At 41.4% G+C, this 17,021-nt stretch overlaps 1 protein-coding gene across 1 annotated transcript in view; it reads left to right on the forward strand.

The window, feature by feature from the left end:
- The first annotated feature begins 598 nt into the window (after positions 1–598).
- The window catches only part of apoltp (apolipoprotein lipid transfer particle homolog), a 36,703-nt gene continuing 20,280 nt past the window's right edge, over positions 599–17,021 (forward strand). Inside the window, exons 1-41 of the mRNA XM_086173128.1 lie at positions 599–665; positions 842–892; positions 1,011–1,177; positions 1,262–1,332; positions 1,504–1,669; positions 2,510–2,647; positions 3,106–3,283; positions 3,379–3,515; positions 3,749–3,852; positions 4,245–4,410; positions 4,604–4,789; positions 5,209–5,361; positions 5,618–5,762; positions 6,572–6,730; positions 6,960–7,078; positions 7,162–7,371; positions 8,059–8,217; positions 8,300–8,484; positions 8,565–8,747; positions 8,831–8,922; positions 9,022–9,193; positions 9,305–9,456; positions 9,540–9,616; positions 9,710–9,890; positions 10,023–10,178; positions 10,682–10,815; positions 10,937–11,095; positions 11,232–11,415; positions 12,209–12,420; positions 12,799–12,987; positions 13,120–13,262; positions 13,387–13,546; positions 13,625–13,708; positions 14,034–14,171; positions 14,384–14,500; positions 14,586–14,678; positions 14,998–15,218; positions 15,331–15,524; positions 15,766–16,008; positions 16,138–16,352; positions 16,446–16,610. Of these exons, the coding sequence (XP_086029254.1) occupies positions 599–665; positions 842–892; positions 1,011–1,177; positions 1,262–1,332; positions 1,504–1,669; positions 2,510–2,647; positions 3,106–3,283; positions 3,379–3,515; positions 3,749–3,852; positions 4,245–4,410; positions 4,604–4,789; positions 5,209–5,361; positions 5,618–5,762; positions 6,572–6,730; positions 6,960–7,078; positions 7,162–7,371; positions 8,059–8,217; positions 8,300–8,484; positions 8,565–8,747; positions 8,831–8,922; positions 9,022–9,193; positions 9,305–9,456; positions 9,540–9,616; positions 9,710–9,890; positions 10,023–10,178; positions 10,682–10,815; positions 10,937–11,095; positions 11,232–11,415; positions 12,209–12,420; positions 12,799–12,987; positions 13,120–13,262; positions 13,387–13,546; positions 13,625–13,708; positions 14,034–14,171; positions 14,384–14,500; positions 14,586–14,678; positions 14,998–15,218; positions 15,331–15,524; positions 15,766–16,008; positions 16,138–16,352; positions 16,446–16,610 (6,225 nt within the window). The remainder of the gene's footprint in view (positions 666–841; positions 893–1,010; positions 1,178–1,261; positions 1,333–1,503; positions 1,670–2,509; positions 2,648–3,105; positions 3,284–3,378; positions 3,516–3,748; positions 3,853–4,244; positions 4,411–4,603; positions 4,790–5,208; positions 5,362–5,617; positions 5,763–6,571; positions 6,731–6,959; positions 7,079–7,161; positions 7,372–8,058; positions 8,218–8,299; positions 8,485–8,564; positions 8,748–8,830; positions 8,923–9,021; positions 9,194–9,304; positions 9,457–9,539; positions 9,617–9,709; positions 9,891–10,022; positions 10,179–10,681; positions 10,816–10,936; positions 11,096–11,231; positions 11,416–12,208; positions 12,421–12,798; positions 12,988–13,119; positions 13,263–13,386; positions 13,547–13,624; positions 13,709–14,033; positions 14,172–14,383; positions 14,501–14,585; positions 14,679–14,997; positions 15,219–15,330; positions 15,525–15,765; positions 16,009–16,137; positions 16,353–16,445; positions 16,611–17,021) is intronic.

Raw genomic sequence — 17,021 nt, forward strand, 5'->3', positions numbered from 1 at the left:
TGACACAGCGGCCTGTTTTGGAAACTACTTCATTGTCCCTTCATGTGCTTTAGCTTGCATATACATTTTCCAGGTTTCTTTTTTTTTAAATTCAGACTGGTCCAATCTGGGATGGACAATAGGTTAGCCAAGAAAACTGAGAAATCGACAGTGTCCCTTGTCGGTGTCACTTTTTTAAATCGCCTAATATCACTTATCCATTGTTTTGCGTGATGACGTAGGATATGAGTCGTTTGTACGAAGATGCATTGTGTGTTCTGACACCCCTGGATAATACATGGTGAGGTTATACTTTTTGAAATCAAGAAAGTGTTCTGTTAGTGCTTGGCCTACCTACGTATGTTGAGTGTGCACCCAAGTTAATGGGGGTGTAAGATTTTTTGTGGGGCCCCGCGTCGTATGAAGTGATTGGTCCAGTGAATGTTTGTAGCTCCAGCTTGGAAGGTATTTCCTGATTGGTTGCCGCGAGCAGGATGGGTCGCTGTGGAAGCCCACATACAAGCGTGGTCATTCAGTGGCTTCGAACAGTGCTTGGTTTTCATCCGGCTTTCATGTGGGGGCACGGAGGCAGACGGACCTGCGCTGACTTGGGGTTACTATGGCCATGTCCTTGCCTAACTATTACTACAAGCTGTATATTACAATTATATTTCTCCTGCTATGTGGTGAGTATTATTGTCTTTATTATGCAGCATTTCATTTTCCATTGAACTTAAATTCAATAACATTCAAGATGACATCCATGACTTTGAGCCATCACTGGTGGGACTATTACTTGGTTTTACAACCGTTCCTGTTAGGAATTTGCATTTTTTTTTTTAACGTATATCTTTTTGTGTAGTCGGTGACTGCAGTCAGATGAAGCCCAATCTCTGTGATTCAAGTTGTGCCGGTGAGGAGTCACTATTTTGCTTTTTGTACATATCAGATCATAGTAATAGATTTTCCGCATTCCAGTGAAGGATTCTGTCTTTTGATCCTAATGATTGCCATGTTTTGATCCTCCATAGATTTTCCTCACTCTGACTTCTCATACCAGAAAGGGGTGAGGTATACCTACAGGTATACCGCAACAATTACCACAAGCCTGCATGGCTCCAACGTCGGCAGAAACGGCTTGGCTTTGGACTGCGTGGTTGATATTGACGTTGTTTCCAAGTGTCATCTCATAATGCAGGTGAGCTTTTCATTATTTTTCACATTGCCGTGATCAAAATGCATGAAGTGAATATCAGTGTGGTAAAATTTTTAATGTGAACAGGTTAGGAATCCAAAGATAAAGCGTCTGTCCCCTCTGAAGGAACACTCTGTACAGCGCTTAAAAAGTTTGAGGTAATACACAGTAGATATAAATTAATTTCAATGTGCTCGGATTGCATTTACGACCCGGTCCTTTAGGAATGTTACCACTGTTTTTCCTATGAATGTGATACTCTGTTCAGATGCTCCACTCGTCTGTGTTTTTGTGTCTCAGGGGGCTCATCTGGTGTTTTTGTTTCCCAGGGAGTCACTAGAGAGAACCCGCCTCAAGTTTTCTCTCCAAGGAGGAAAGGTCAGAGTCCTGTGTCTCCAGGAGGGGGAGCAGGTGTGGGCCCTCAACATTAAAAGGGCATTTCTAAGCATGCTCCAGACCTCCCACACCGCTGCTAAACATGAATTAGAAAAAGAGGTGAGGGTTGATAAGGTTACGCATCATGTAATAAATCAGTAAATAGGGCTGGAGCTCCTCAGCCCTTTTGATGTATTCAGATCAATGTGTTTATAACCTCCACCTCCAGGATTTGAGTCAGAAAACTCATGACTTCAGACCCAAGCCGACCGAATTATACTAGACTTGCAACTCAGCTTACTTAAACACCAATGACTTCACCTGGACTTGAGTCTTACGCCTTGTACATTTTGATGCTCTGATGCATTGCATTTAAAGACTACTCCTTCAAAAACTCTAATGTGCACAGCCTGCAGTCTGAAAATCATACACGGGGATGAAACAACCTACAGATGTGTTTGATATTTGAGCTTGTAAAAAGAAAAGTAAGTCTAGACTTGATAGTAGTCAGCTACCCTTGTGGTTCATTGAGTCTGTAGTGGAAATTGAATGAGAATTTGACTTTGCAGTAACATGACCAATCCAGCATATACTGTGTTAATTCATCCAACTTACTGTTCAGCCACAGGAGCACTGGCAGCACAGAATATAAATTGTTAAAAAAAAAAAAGAAAAAGAAAAAAAAAAAGAAAAACACCCTTTCTTTGTTTATCAATTCGTCGTGTTGGTATTTTGCCATCCAGTTACATTTGGAATAGTTGTCTTTATAAGAATGGAATGTGAAACCCACTGTATCAAACTTCCATGCTGCATGTCTCATCTTGAGGACTTGACTCGGAATGACTCAGTTGGGACCTGAACAACAATGATCTGGACTCACTTTTGGCATATTAGTAACTTGGTCACACGGAACTGTCATGTATCTGCATCTCACCGTGCATCAATGGTTTTCGTCCTCAGACCGATGTGCATGGAACTTGTATTACCAGGTATGAGAGACGGGGACAACTGCTGCTGAAAAACAGGGACCTGAAACAGTGCCAGCAGTCCCGCCTGGCACACTTCTGGCCCCATTCAGTGGCTATAACAAAAGATGCAGTGAGTTAAAGCCCTTGTAAACAATATACTGTACTGCTAGATAGAAAGATTCTAATATTTGACTGCAAAAATTAGAGAAAATATTTGAAAACTAATCTTTGTTTGGTATCATTTGATTAACACATCACTCGCTAACCAAACACATTTTTTTTATTTGTTTTCTTTTTTTATAAATGTATGACTTTTTTTAAAATTTTTTTAAATTAATTAAATCATGTAGAAAATAGAAGGATAATAAATCGCCTCATCTCCATTTTGGGTCCCCAGGCATTCACTCAGCAAAGGACAATCCATCACAAAGAAAAAAAAATTAGAAAAAAATTAGAAACAGAACAGGGCCAAATGAGAAATTCATTTTACATTTTAGATAGTTATGTGTTTACATTTGTAAAATGTAGGATAATAATGTTTCATGCTTTATGGCAGATGATCATCTGTATCCCCCGTTTTGTCATCAGGCTGTGCAATCAGACCTACGGTGTAACCAACGTCACGGTCCCACAGTTATGGAGGAGGTCAATTGTACTGAAGTTGTTTCCATAGCAACATGGTCCAAAAGTGCAGGTTTGGTGAAAACTCAAACTGTGTCCACAGTGCTTCTGCTCAGAGCCCAGCCAGGAACAGCTTTGCGAGCAGGTCAACTGCACTTGTCATGCTCTTGATGGTGGATACTTGAGTGAACTGACGTTGTGTAAATATAGCCTTGTTTCTTCTCCTAATTGGCCCCGCAGACTCCTTAGAGAACGGCATACAAACAGATCTGCAGTTTGAGAATGAAGGAGCTTCAAGCCCAGGAAAGGGTTTCACACCTCATCAAGCCGGCCAAACTGCCAGGATGTTGTGCAGCCTCACTGCAGACCCAGAACTGGTAGGCATCAAATACAGCATGTATCAGGAAAATATGTAAAAAAATAAAATAAAAAAAATGATCACAATATTCTGAGGAACTTTTTGATATCCATATAGAAATTTAAACAATGCAGCACAAATTCCCAGAACTAATGCCTGTATGGAGAGGAGTTAACATATTTAGATTCTTGGGTCTGGACTGTATCGTCACACTGCACTCTATTGATGACCCTGTGTTTCATTCACTTCTAGGTCTCACGGCTATTTCTTCAATTGGCTTTCCAGCTGAGAGATTTGAGTTTACTTCAGCTCAAGACACTTTGGCAGGAAGCCTCTTTCAAGTGCAGAAATGATTGGTTGGTGTTCCCTCCATTTCAGATCTTTTTTAAATGGAATATATTTCAGCTTGAACTTTGGTGTCTTCTTCTGGCGTCGGCGTCTTGGTTTTTCAGAGATGTCACACTCAACTACCGTGAAATTACATTAATGTTGAAAGGTTGTCAGTAAATGTGATGAAATTAGAAACGTGGCGGTGGACCAACCAGCACGTTGATATTGCAATTCATCTAAAAGCACGAGGGCTGTCAGCTCCCTTATTTAACACTTGAAAACAGTCAGCCCAGAGAAAAAAAAATATGTAAAAGAACACACTCAGCGTAAATCTTTTTGAAATGTTTCAATAAGTTTACACATTATAGGTCAAATTTGAGCAACGGAATTAAATGCTGTTATTCACTGTTTTGGACAGGCAGCCCTTGCTGGACGCGTTGCCTGCCTGTGGATCTGAAAACTGCATTACATTGTTGTCGGATCTCGTGAAGAATGAAGAGTTGGAGGAAGAAGAAGCTCAGTCTTTCCTCACCACCATCGCACTCATCCCTCATCCATCGCCACAGATCCTCCACTCCATCAATGTAGGAAAATCTCCCTGTATAGAATGATGACTTCCTTTTTTTCCCTATAAAGAATGAAAAAGAGACCATTTTGGAATCATCTAGATGAGCGGTTGTTGCCTCAGTAATCACACATTTGCCCATATTTATACATGTTTTATGAAAATAGTGTTATACCTTGGCTCAGCACCTTAAGTTGTTTTGTCTGTGTCAGGCCTTGGTTGAAGTGCCAGCGATGAGATCCAAGGCCCTGTTGGCTGCTTCCTCCCTGGTCTATAAACTGTGCCAGTCGTCTCCATCAACCTGCAGAGACCTTTCCCCGGTGCAGACCCTCATTCAGAGGTTGGAGGACAGCTTGAGGGGAGGGTGCAGCCAGGAAGCGCCCACTCGAGTGAAAGAGGTACTCGAAACACGGTGCCAATAAAGAATTTGCTGTACAGATGGACTGTCATACTCCTGATTTTTGTCTTCCATTTGGAAAAGATCCAGTAATTTCTGTTTTGTTTTTTGTTTTTTTCAAATTTTGCTGTAGAGCCTTTTGCAGTGAACTCATTCCATTTTTTCATGCTTTTAAAATCAGTCAGTCAGGAAAAAATGAAACACAATACAGATGGAAAAATTATTTGAATGTTCTTAATCATAAACTAAACAGCAGAAACACCAATCACGGTATATAAAAACACTGTTTACAGTATCATAGTCAGATGATATTCCATTTATATAGATTATTCTGAGTTTGAATATCAGACCTATGATTCTTGTACTGAAAGCTTTAAATAGAAATGGTTTCTAAAAATGGTTTATATTTTGGTCCGACAGCTTATTTACGTGCTGAAATCGGTGGGAAACTCAGGTCTGTCCCTTCCTGCCTTCATTCCTCTGTTGAATCGCTGTGCACGCAGCCACTCCGCGGCCCCAGAGCTGAAACTCGCCGCCATACATGCCTTCCGACGATTCTGCTGCTCAGCCGATGTAAGTTTTAGAGATGTAATAAACTTTTGTTTGAAGAAATGATGTGTTTTTCTATTTTATGTAAACTCATGTGTACCTGTTCTCTGCTGCATCGCTGTGTCCCATTGTAAATCTTCAAAGCACGTTATTTTGTGAAGCCAAATATTTGAACAAAGTTAAAACTGCTGCACGATGGGATGAGATGGAGGTGAAGAGGTGAGGAAATTAGCAGGAGTGGGTCATCAGTGACTGACAGCAGTTTCCTTTTTTCTTTCAGAGATCTGTGCTGTTGCAGCTGTATGGTTCGTCCCAGGAGGACCCGGAGGTCAGAATCGCCGCATACCAGCAGCTCATGCGTTGCCCGAACCAGAACGTGTTTGAGGCGGTGAAGATGACCCTGAGAAATGAGACCTCCGGCCAAGGTCTGTGTTGCAGCAGATGGTTTGTAGAAGGATTGTCCAGATAATCTCCTCCTTTGAGTGAGTTTAGCAGTGACAAGGAAAGACTCCACGCAGGGTCGAAAAAAAAATCCATGAAATCCAATTAATAAAGCCTTTAAAGCAATGCGCATTTTTCAACCACCCGCATTGTATAGCCCGACGTAAAATTGGAGCTGACAGCAGTACTGATACGGGCTGTGAAATAAATTAGATAAACAAGCAAAACCAATTAGATGTCTTAAGATATTGTCATAAATTTTGCCAGTAAAATGCGTTAACTATTAAAAGGACAAGTACACATTGTGTGAAAAACCTCTCACTGAGGGCAACAGTATTGACGTTTCTCTGATTTCAGTGTGTTTTCGAAGAAATCAGATGATTTCATGCAACCTCTACAACAACTGGAAACCAGTAATAACATCTTGATAATTTAACTTCACAAGCACATGAATTATATATATTATTATATAGATGTAAATATGACAGTGAAAGGCATCAAGCAGATGTTACATTTAGGCTGAAAACAGTTTTGCATCGAACTAAATATAGATGTCATGACATGTTGAAGTAATGTGCTGTTGAAATTTAAATTTTGGGCATTTGTAAGATGTTGAATTTTATTGTACACTTTTTCATTTAGCACTGAATCCGTTTTAATTTTCATGATTTTTTTTACCTCATCCCGCTGATAAATCTTTTATTCTTACATACTGCTTTCTTGAACAGATTGACACATCTCCTGCTGAACAGCGGCAAAGAGAGATTTTCATTTAACGCCTTTGTATTTGCAGTTGGCTCATACGTGTGGAGTCACCTGACAAGTGTCCTAAGGAGTGAGGATCCCATGAAGCAGACACTCATCGATTCACTCCCTGATGACATAATCAGCAGAGACTTCGAAGCTGAATTTTTAAAGTATTCCTCTTATGCAGACTACACTATTGCCTCAGGTAGCGCCTGCTTTGATTTGCAATCGTTGGCAATTGGAATTATGTTTTCATTGTCCTTAATAATTCAAAGTTAACGCTATTATTCACTTTGACTATCAAACAGAGCATATGTAATTCTTGCACAGTTATTATTATTATTATTATTACCCAGTTAGGGTAATGATGATCGTGGCGATGGAATAACAGATGGACTATATGTATCTAACAGTTCCTTTTTGTTGTTTGTCAGGCATGGGAATTACAAATGTGGAAACATCTGTGGTCTTTTCCCCCAAATCATTTCTCCCGAGGTCAGTCTCTGCCAACCTAACAGTGTACTTTCAAGGTCGAGCCAGCAACCTTCTGGAGGTGAATTTCATGTTTATTTATTGTATTTGTTTAAATAATTGGCACCTATCTCCAATAAATTCCATCGGATCCCTTATCTGTAGATGGATGTTCGTGTTGAAAACGCCGAGCCGCTCCTGAAGGATCTTTTTGGTCACGGGACCCCTAAGTTTGATGGAGCTAGCCCGACTCAAAAGCACGTGCAGTCCAAAGAGGCGGGGAAGAGGAGGAGAAAAACAGATGAAGGCCTCAATGGAGAGAGAGACATGTGTTTATCCAGCTCCAACGGTTATCTGAACCAAGCCAGGGCCATGGTGAGGTCACAGAATAGGTTGCAAGACAGTAGGCTCGTGTCTTATCATAGGGGTGTGTGCCGTAAATTGTAATCAATTGTAAACTTGGTCATGTGGGATAAGACCAAAGATCAGATCTGTTGGTGGGCCTTGTTTGCAGAGGCCATTTGTATTGCATCTTTGCTTTATGGCTTGGAATCAGTAATCACCTTGGACTTTTAACTGCATTCGTTAAATACTGATACACTTGGAGGGACGCTCCCCCCCCGAAAGTAAAGTAAAGCAATAGACCTGGCGGGAGATGGAATTTCTCGTGGCCATCAAAGAGCCAAAAATTACATTAGAAACAACTCAACTCTTCTAAGCTCACATACTTAAAGTAATTCCCAGCCCCTGTTGTAAGCAGTATCCTATCAAAGGCTGGGATTTTTGTTAGGAAGAGAAAAAAGAAAATTCTCCCTGACATATCTGCTGACAATAAAGGCTACGGATTATTCCGAGTAACCAAGTATGATTTGTGGAAAAAATTATTTTATATGGCTTTTTGGATGTTGAGGTTTTGGCTCTTTAAGCTCCTTAAGAGAAAACTGATTATCATGGGGATGCTTAATAGCTGAAGAATGCAGTCCATATTGGAAATTGAAGAGGACGCTGTTGCCAGTAGTGGTGATGAGTTGGGACATCAATTCTTTTCTTTGTGTTTCCAAGTTGTTTGGGAGGAGGAATATGGAGGAGAATAAGCCAAAGTGCTGGGTTGGTCTGAAGGTGTTTGGCAACGAGCTCAGTGTGTTTACCTGTGAGGATCTCTCCAATCGAATCAAGCAGCTGTCGCTGAGTGTGGCAGGACTGGCTGTCAAACTGCTCAAGGTATTGACATGGTTGAATGCTGACTGCCCTCTCATTTACCAGCGCGCTGTATTTCCCTCTAATGCTCCTCTTTGTCTCCAAGGGTCATGAGGTTCAGTTGAACCACAGGGCTGTTCCGATGACAGATGAGCTGGTTCTGCCATCTTTGTCTGGTTTACCCATCAAAGTGGGCATCAACATGACATCTCTGCTTTCACTTCGCCTGAAGGGCAACACAAACTACAGAGATATTTCTCACTTCTCCCTCACTGGTTACATCAAACCCAAGTAAATCCATTCTGCTAAACATAACTCTTATTCTAAAGACTTTCTAGCTGCATCAGCACCTAACTGCTCTGTGCTCTCAGTGCTTATGTAGGCCTCTCAGCCAGGATGGGGGTCGATGGTGCACTGGGTCAGGCTACCGTGGAGTGGATGTCTGAACTTAGGAGCTCCACAAGTCTGGATGGAAGTGCCCATCTGCAGGAGGGCCAGGATCTCCGGGTCACTCTTAACACACCTGAGGATGTCATGGATATCATCTCTCTTAGGTACAGAAGTTTAATAAAGACTGCTGAAAGGGAAAACGTTTAAACTTTTGCATTAGGTTGACACACATATTCACCGTCCCCAGCTCCCAAGTATTCCAGCTAAGCGGCGACCACAGAGACGAGATAAAAGGGCCAAAAAGCCGAGTCCAGAAGACCAGCTGCACGCCGAAGACCTGTAAGTGCCGGGTGTTTGAGCCCCCTTGCAAGGATGTCCGTACACCACTTTGATCACATTTTAGTTGTTGGATTCATCATGAAACATCTCTCTTGGCAGGGTCCAAGATGGTTGGCTGGCAGCTTTGCTCCAATGCCTCTTATCCCCATGCTGCTGCTGGATTTCCAGTCCCCCCCTCGGGACCAATGTACCTCTCGCTCAGACTGCTGAAGCTTGACAGAGGCCTCCATTACTACTTGCTGGAAGCCGCCTACTCACTGCTCCAACAGGTGTGAAGAAATCCAAAGCTCTGATTATGACTTTCAGAGCTCCAGAATGTTTTTTTTTTTTTTTTGGTTTCCCGTAGTAGCTAATGTCAATAACAACATCATCTATGTCAGAGAGGTTCCTGGCTTCCAGGAGAGGCCTCACTCCACTTCCTCCTGGCAACCCCTCAGTCTTCTATCCCCCGGGACACATCTTTTGATCTGGCCTTCAATTCTCACAGACTCCTGCTGAGGGTCACCCATCCTTTGAAAACCATCCTCCTCCAAGGTTAGATCAGCAACACTAACAGAATCCTGACTTACGTTTGCTTGTATTGGGTGTCGTGCTGAAAATATCTTAACTTTTTTCAGGGCAACTAGAACAAGAGAGGAACATAAAGACGGGAAAACTTGAACTCTTGATTGATGGCGCTCATTACTACATCATGGTTTGTCAGATCATCGTTTTCCTGTTGGTTTCATGTCGACTTTGACGTAATTTCGCCAGTCATAAAATATGTGCATTATTGGGTCCTCTGCAGGGTTTGATTGACACGCACACTCAGGCGTCAGAGCACAGGGTGCGCTACCACTTCGAAGCCAAAATGGACACCGATCAAAATCCCATGATCTTAACTGCAAACATTACCCGTGGACTCGGAAGAAAGACGAGTTTTTCTGCCACACTGAGGAATTTTTTTAGAGAAACTGCATTGCTTACAGGTATCAAACTCATGTATCCAAATAGCAAAAGTAGCTTTATTTTCACTTGACATTTTAAAGCTTATGTGTTGCTTCTGTATCAGCTTGCAGATTTTTTTTTTCCATAGAGTCATAAATAGTTTGTTTCTTCAGTGGCCCTGGAGCGGAGGTGGGACAGCAGCAGCAGACAGTACTCCGTGGAGGCAGAGATGCTCTTACCTGGTGTGGTTGGCAGCAGGTTGCTGGGGCTGATGGAGCAGAAGGGCTCTCTGTGGAGCTCCGCCCTGCGGCTCAAATATGGCCTGGGGGGTGAGAGACCAAACATAATTGATCTGAATGGGTGCAACAGATTGAGATGGAAACAAAAAAGGCTGTGAAACATGCTCTGTTATCATTAATTTTGCACAAGATCAAATTCTATTTTATTTCGGTGTGTGTGTGGGGGGGGGGCAATTCTTTAATTAATTCATTGTTAGAGACACATTTTATACATTATAGTTTTAATTATTTATATTATTGTATAATACACAGTACAATTATGTATTAAATAAATATATAATTCGATTTATATATGTATATTTATACAATATAATTATAATATATACATCATAATATTACATAATTATATATTTACATATTACAAGTGACATTGTTTACTTTTCTCCTCCATTTTGTTTGATGTACTTCTACTGGAGTCCCGTTTGTGCTACTCCTTCCTATACAAAGTCAAAGCACATTCAGATTAGACTCGTAAACCCCCCCAAAATTTGTCATCACCATTATTGGCTTTTGTTGACCTTTAACCTCTTGAGGTGAGGCCCGGAATCTGCATCAGGAGTGCTACACATCTCAGAGACTGAGGAGTGAGAGACATTCAAACCTTAGTTACCTCATGAGAGCCGATCATGAGTTCTACTGCTCTAACACCGATCCGATCAACCACAAGGTAACTGCAGGCTCTTCAGCTATTATACATTATTTATTGACAAATTTAATTTGATTCCAGACAGGGAGGGTGAATTTATTACTGTGGCTGAAAGGTCCGTTGCTCCTCTTGCCCTTCCCAGCTACACCTCAGGCATGAGGAAAGCCCCAGCCACGTTAAATCGTCCTTGGACATGAGTTACGGCAAACACTGGGATGAAATGAACAACAAACGCACACTGCTCCTGAGTCAGTCCTTCAAAAACCAGTCCACATTAAATCACACCAGCTACACACTGGAGGTAACCTGGTTTTCCAATCTGATCTCCTATTCATATTCAATTCGCGGCAGTTCTATTGTAAAAGGGCCTTTTTTCCACATTCCAAACACACAAACATACAAAAATAAATTACTCCATGCTTTGTCTTATGTTCCAGTTCACTTTCCAGATTCCAGAGAAAAATTTGAATTACCGCACGCAGCTTATGCACTCTCTCCTGAGACACCTTGGCTCCGAGAGCAGCACTCACCTCAAAATAAACTACAACAACCTGATGCCGCTGGTGGCTGGATTGCATTGGAAAACCCCTCCAAAAAACACCCCGCTGAAGAAATGGGAAGGTTGGTCTCTAAATGCAGTAAAGATACAATGTATCACCGTTTATATTGTAACGTATGATCAGCTTCAACACATGGAGTGGATTTATTTCTCGAGGGCACTCTAAAACACTACCGCTGTAAGAGACTAAAAGCTACAATGGAATGAAATAAAAAATTGAATATATAGCAAAACAATAGTTAGTAGGAACAGTAATGAGACTATCAAAGCAAACAAAAAATACATGGACTTTAATAAAAATTTAAATAATAAGAAATGGATCTTGGGCTTGTCATGTGTTTTTGAATTGAAATCTAAGGAAAATAGATGGTAATGAAACATGTTTACAGTGTTTCATTTGATGTCCGATATTTGTAAGTAGTTGGTTGATTGCAAACATATAAGTTGCACTTTAGCTTCAAATTAGTTTTTAAAAAGCATGTTTCTGCATGACCATATTCAATATCCAGTACACAGAAAAACAAAATCTTTAAATTCTTTAAACTGATAATAAATTAGGATGTGCTTCTCCACTGAATTATTATTGTGTTAATGTTTGAGTCAATTCTTAGTATCAGCTTATAATATTACACTTTATAAATAAGTTTTATTCTTACAGATAGTTCATATATCAACATATGTCAAATGATGTCATGCTCCTTACATTTGTGCCCATAAGCAACTACTTTACAGAGAATAAATGTTGATTAACATAAAGAATTACAAATTATATACCGGACCAACAAATAATTATAAAGCTGAATTATATTTTCTGCAGGCTATAACATGCACACTGATCAACATTTTATTGCTCAGGCACATTTAACATGGACACACCGTGGCTCTACATCTACACTGTCCACAAACTGCGCCAGCACCAGCGCCACACACTGCAGCTCACCTCTGAGCTGACGGCGAGTAAGTGGCTGACCATCCGTAACCTCATCCTGGAGAGCTCCTACCGAGACAGAGGGAGGGAGAAGGAGGGCCGCTTGAAGCTCTACTCACCGGCTGTCACATATTTACAAGTACGGGAACCACCTTTGTGTCAGGCTTTTCGATCCCCATTGTTTGTCGAATAATGCAATCATTACTATATGTATGACTCTAGGAGAGAAAGAGATAATTTATTGACATCAACAAATACATTTTTTTCTTTAAATGATAATAAAATGGTAATTTTCAAGGGGATCTTAGGCGTAACCTGGTGGTAGTCTTGTATAGGGACCGATTTGGTATATAATAGACTAGCGCTTGAATGTTAGGGGTCAAGAGGTTTGTGCAGGCATTTCAATGGGGTGGAGTGATGGTTATTTTCATATTAGGGTAACACAGAATATTATAGTTGTTTTGTTCACTATTTTCTACATACATTCTACCCTTCTGACTGCTCCATCCCCCACCAGGCAGGAGGGTGGGGCATGATGGGAAAGCGAATTGTTAAAGCCTCCTGCTTCTTGAGCTCGCCGTGGACGGATCCCCTGACAGGAGACATTTCTCTGGAGGCCTTGAAATACAGCCACACCCTGCTGGTGTCCTCCAGCTACGGCAAGCGCAACATTAGCCTCACCACTGCTCTGAACACTGTTGACAAGGTGGGCGGCGACATGCAGCAACGTCTGTGGAGCGCCTGTATCGAGTTAAACGCTACAGCGTGAAATTTTCATTTCACACACTGCTTTTTGATGTTCCCATCCATAAATCTGCCCAATTCTGTCCCGATGCAGAAGTTAAAAAAGAGACAAGTGATACTGAGGATGACCTTGTCGGAGCCAAAGAATCAGTCCTCTGAGCTGGAGCTGGAGGGAAGGTTGGAAGAGCTGAGGAAGGATAAGGAGGTGTATCAAAAAATAGCAATGCTCCAGTTTAGGTGTGTGTGGCAATGTTTTGTATGTAATCCTTGAATACACTCTGTTTATTTAGATCTGTTTTGTTTTTTTCACAAAGAATATACAGGCTACTGCTGATTTTAATAGCAGTTTCGTCTTGCACAGACAGCCCTTTCAGACTTTTCCTCCGAGTCTTCTCCTCAGGGAGACTTTTACTATCGACCTCCTTAAAGGCCTCTACATCCTAGAGTCAAGAGCCGGTTTCCAAAGCAACAGAGAAGTCATTCACAATTTCACCATCGGCTACCAACCGACAAGTCCTTTTGTATGTTAAGTTCAATCATTAACTCGTCCTTTTCACTGTTACTATCTTGTAACTGTGCTTTGCTTCCATCACATCCAGGTTTGCTCCACACTAATTCATCCATTTAGCACACAAACTTTACCGTCGCACACGGAAATCTGCGTAACCCTGTCCAGAAACGAGGTAAATAAGCAGCTTTCCCATCAGATGGCACGGAGAGAAAAAAAAGCAAAAAGAGAATAAGAACTAATTAAACCACTTCATTCCATATCTTCCTCACCTCTGCATGTTTTTTTTTTTTAGATTTTTTGAGCATTTACTTAAATGCTCACTGTTTTATTTTACTTTTCTGCATTTTGAAAGCACATCAGATTTATAACTGATGTACTGAAAACAGCATTTTCCTATTCATGGAATACCGTGGTCATAAGAAATGTCATCTTGATCAAAGTTGTGAAAACACCAATGTACTAAACAGCATATTACTGCATCGTGCACTCATCTACAGACCCAGAAAAGTATACAAGGGAGATTACGGGTTGATGGCAAGGAGAAGCTGAGTGCTTTCGGTCAAGTTGAGCTGAACCCTTTGAATTCCACGAACCAAGAACTTAAAGTTAGAGCAAATGTCAGCCACCAGCTCCAGGTAAATAAACCTCTGTCACTCCATTCTATATTTAGTTTGTGAAATTACACTGAAAGCATAAAAAAAACTTTGAATGACGTTTGGCAAAGCAGTGATTCTTATACAGTCAGTGGAGTAAAAAGAAATGTATACTGTACTCAAGCAGTTTTCATTATAGTTTACAGTAGAAAAGGCCAAACTTGTGACCAGTTCAACTGTTATTGCTGTTACAGCTGCAACTCCCCTCCTCCGCCATAGTGGAAGGAGACGTATGTTGGAACCCCAAAAACAACACAGACTTTGATTATCTCACTCAAGGAAGAGTGAGAATAGAACGGCAGGAGTGTCAAGTGAATAAAGTCGCATGGGAATTTTAGTTATTGCTCATATCAGCATTCGCATTTTCCAGATTTCTTTTTTTGTTTTTGTGTGCAGGTCGCCGTGCGACTCAGTGGGACATCTGGCCGAGTTGCTCTCTTGTCTACTCTCAGACATCCCTTCAAATCAAAGATTCCCAAAACATTAGAGGTAGGTTGTTTGGGTGAATCAGGAAGATTTGACGCATCATTTCGTACATAATTAGGTCGTGCTTTAAAAAGTACAACATGACGCAATGCAGCATCCCGGCATTGTTTACCTTGCACAGAGGAATCGCTTATGGCCTCTTATTTTGTTGACTGGTATTTGGTTGAAATGTCCACATACACCTGGTCATAGCCCCCTTTCCACTAGATTTTTTCATAAATCAAATACAAAATGTCAATGAAAAACTAAATGTTTGAATATCAAAAATAAACTATTTCAGTTTTAAGTGGTGTCTCCTCACACGGGCATTTTTCCCGTCAAGGCAAAAGCCACTGCAGATATTTTTACAGTGGCTGGTCGTGGCAGCAGCTCAGTGCAAGTGAGGGCTGACGGGAAGGACAGGGTGACACTGGACGTCCAGATGTTCCACTCCCTCCAAGGTAGAGACAAAAACCTTGGACTAAAACTGAACCTTTCCCAGAGTTTGCTGCCTTCGTTCACCAACCTGCAAGTAAACTTGGCTGCCAACGTAACACCCAACGGGTCAGTGTTGCTATTTGATGTGGCGTCATGTTTAAAATCTCCTCACGTTCAAAAAGCTTGACAGTAACCACACTTATCATTGTTGTTTATTTTTTGACTCCTGCCCTTCCAGTGTGTCTCTACGGGGCATTTATATGCAGGGACTGGAGTCTGTGCTGGCCCAGGTGCAAGGGTCTCTGAAAAGCACAAGGGGTCTCCATGTGGCCATTTCTGGGGACTTGAGACATTCATTGACCAACCTCGCTATTTTGCCCACAGCGCTGGGATTTGATGGGGCGCTGGGAGTTTCTGACTGCGTTATTGAAGGTAGAGCCGTACAAATGTTATGTTATAATATCAGAACAGCTTTTGCAAATCAGTATGGATAGCATCATATTGATAGCGTTGTTTCTTTTAGATCTGAAATAACTAGTCTCCTTTGCAAACAATGTAAGTTGATCTTTGGAATCAACCTGTTCGAATCCTCATGTCTGACTGGACCACCTCAGATTTTCTAGACCTTCAAAACTTTGCAAGCCGTGTCAAATTAAAGGTATGTGCACCGCAGGGCAAATAAGAGTTCGAGTGATAGAGACTTTGTACATCATGGAACTGAAGCATCTAAAGGATTCAGGAGAGGAGGCCGAAGAGAGCACGATGGGAGAGATATCTTACGGGGCCCGTGATTGGCTGTGCATTCGGTCCGGGCCGGAGAATTTTTGTGTCAATGTAAGTCTCCAGCTGGGGACCCACGGGACAGGTGAAGTCTTTACCCAGCTGACTCACTCCTTGCACCTTCTCAATGCCACAGGTAACACTGCTACACGGTTCATACGTGCAACATTAAAATGCATCTATATTCTTTCTCATTCTTTGTTTTTCCACTATATTTTCAATCGGAGGACATAGCAGCCTCTCATATCTGGTGTTTCTCCACCAGGTGTCCCAGACAGCAGTGCCGCCAAGGTGAGGTGGGTCCAAGACACCAGCCAGATATTGGTCTTTGTTGAAGGCCACGCGGGAACTAAACATTTAAAAGCCGAGTTTAATGGAGGCAGAACAAATCATCTCATTCCCCAATGGGAAGTCTTTTTGAAGCTGCAGAACCAGCTGAAACACAGGTCGGATTCCATTCAGGCCAGAGCATATTATCAGGTAATAGACTTTAAACTCTTACATCTTAATGCAACTTGCAGCTTCTGTGGTTTATTTTTCACTTTGTTTACAATGTTGTTTTCCATCTGTTAGACGGACACACGTGGTCTGGAAACAGGACTAGCCATCCACATTGGAGATGAGAGAATGATTGACATCCTCTTCGCTGTTGGTTCACCAAACAGCACAGCAGTTTTGGTGGTGTCTCTATGGCAACAGATTAAGCAGCTCCAGGGACTCATTCCTTCCTCCCTACAGGTAACCATAGATATTTCACTCATGGCAGTGTGTGGATTTCTGATAGTGACTAATACATTACAAATGAAAGTGAATGTTATTATTGTTGTCGGGTCTCAGGAGATCTAGCATTTGGGTCTTCTGTAAATTCAATTATTATCCAAGTTCCAACATTTAATTGTGTGTCACCTGTAATGTTATGAAAAGTTCCCTCCCATTAATCTTGGGCATTTTGTATTTTAGCTTATATTCATGTGAGGGAAAAGGAAAAAAAGGGCCTAGAACTAAAGAAAAAATCTGTAATAAGTACAACAGCACTCTGTAAGCAAATCTGACCCCTTAAAGAATACAGTTTTACCCTAAAGAATCTATTAAAGTACACTATTTTAAAAAGAAACAGTAAATTCTGAAACTATTGTTATCGCTGTCATT

This window comes from Fistularia commersonii, chromosome 25 (genome assembly GCF_037954325.1).
Source record: "Fistularia commersonii isolate RoL2024-O1a breed Wild chromosome 25, RoL_Fcom_v1.0, whole genome shotgun sequence".
In the NCBI taxonomy this organism is placed as follows: Eukaryota; Metazoa; Chordata; class Actinopteri; order Syngnathiformes; family Fistulariidae; genus Fistularia; species Fistularia commersonii.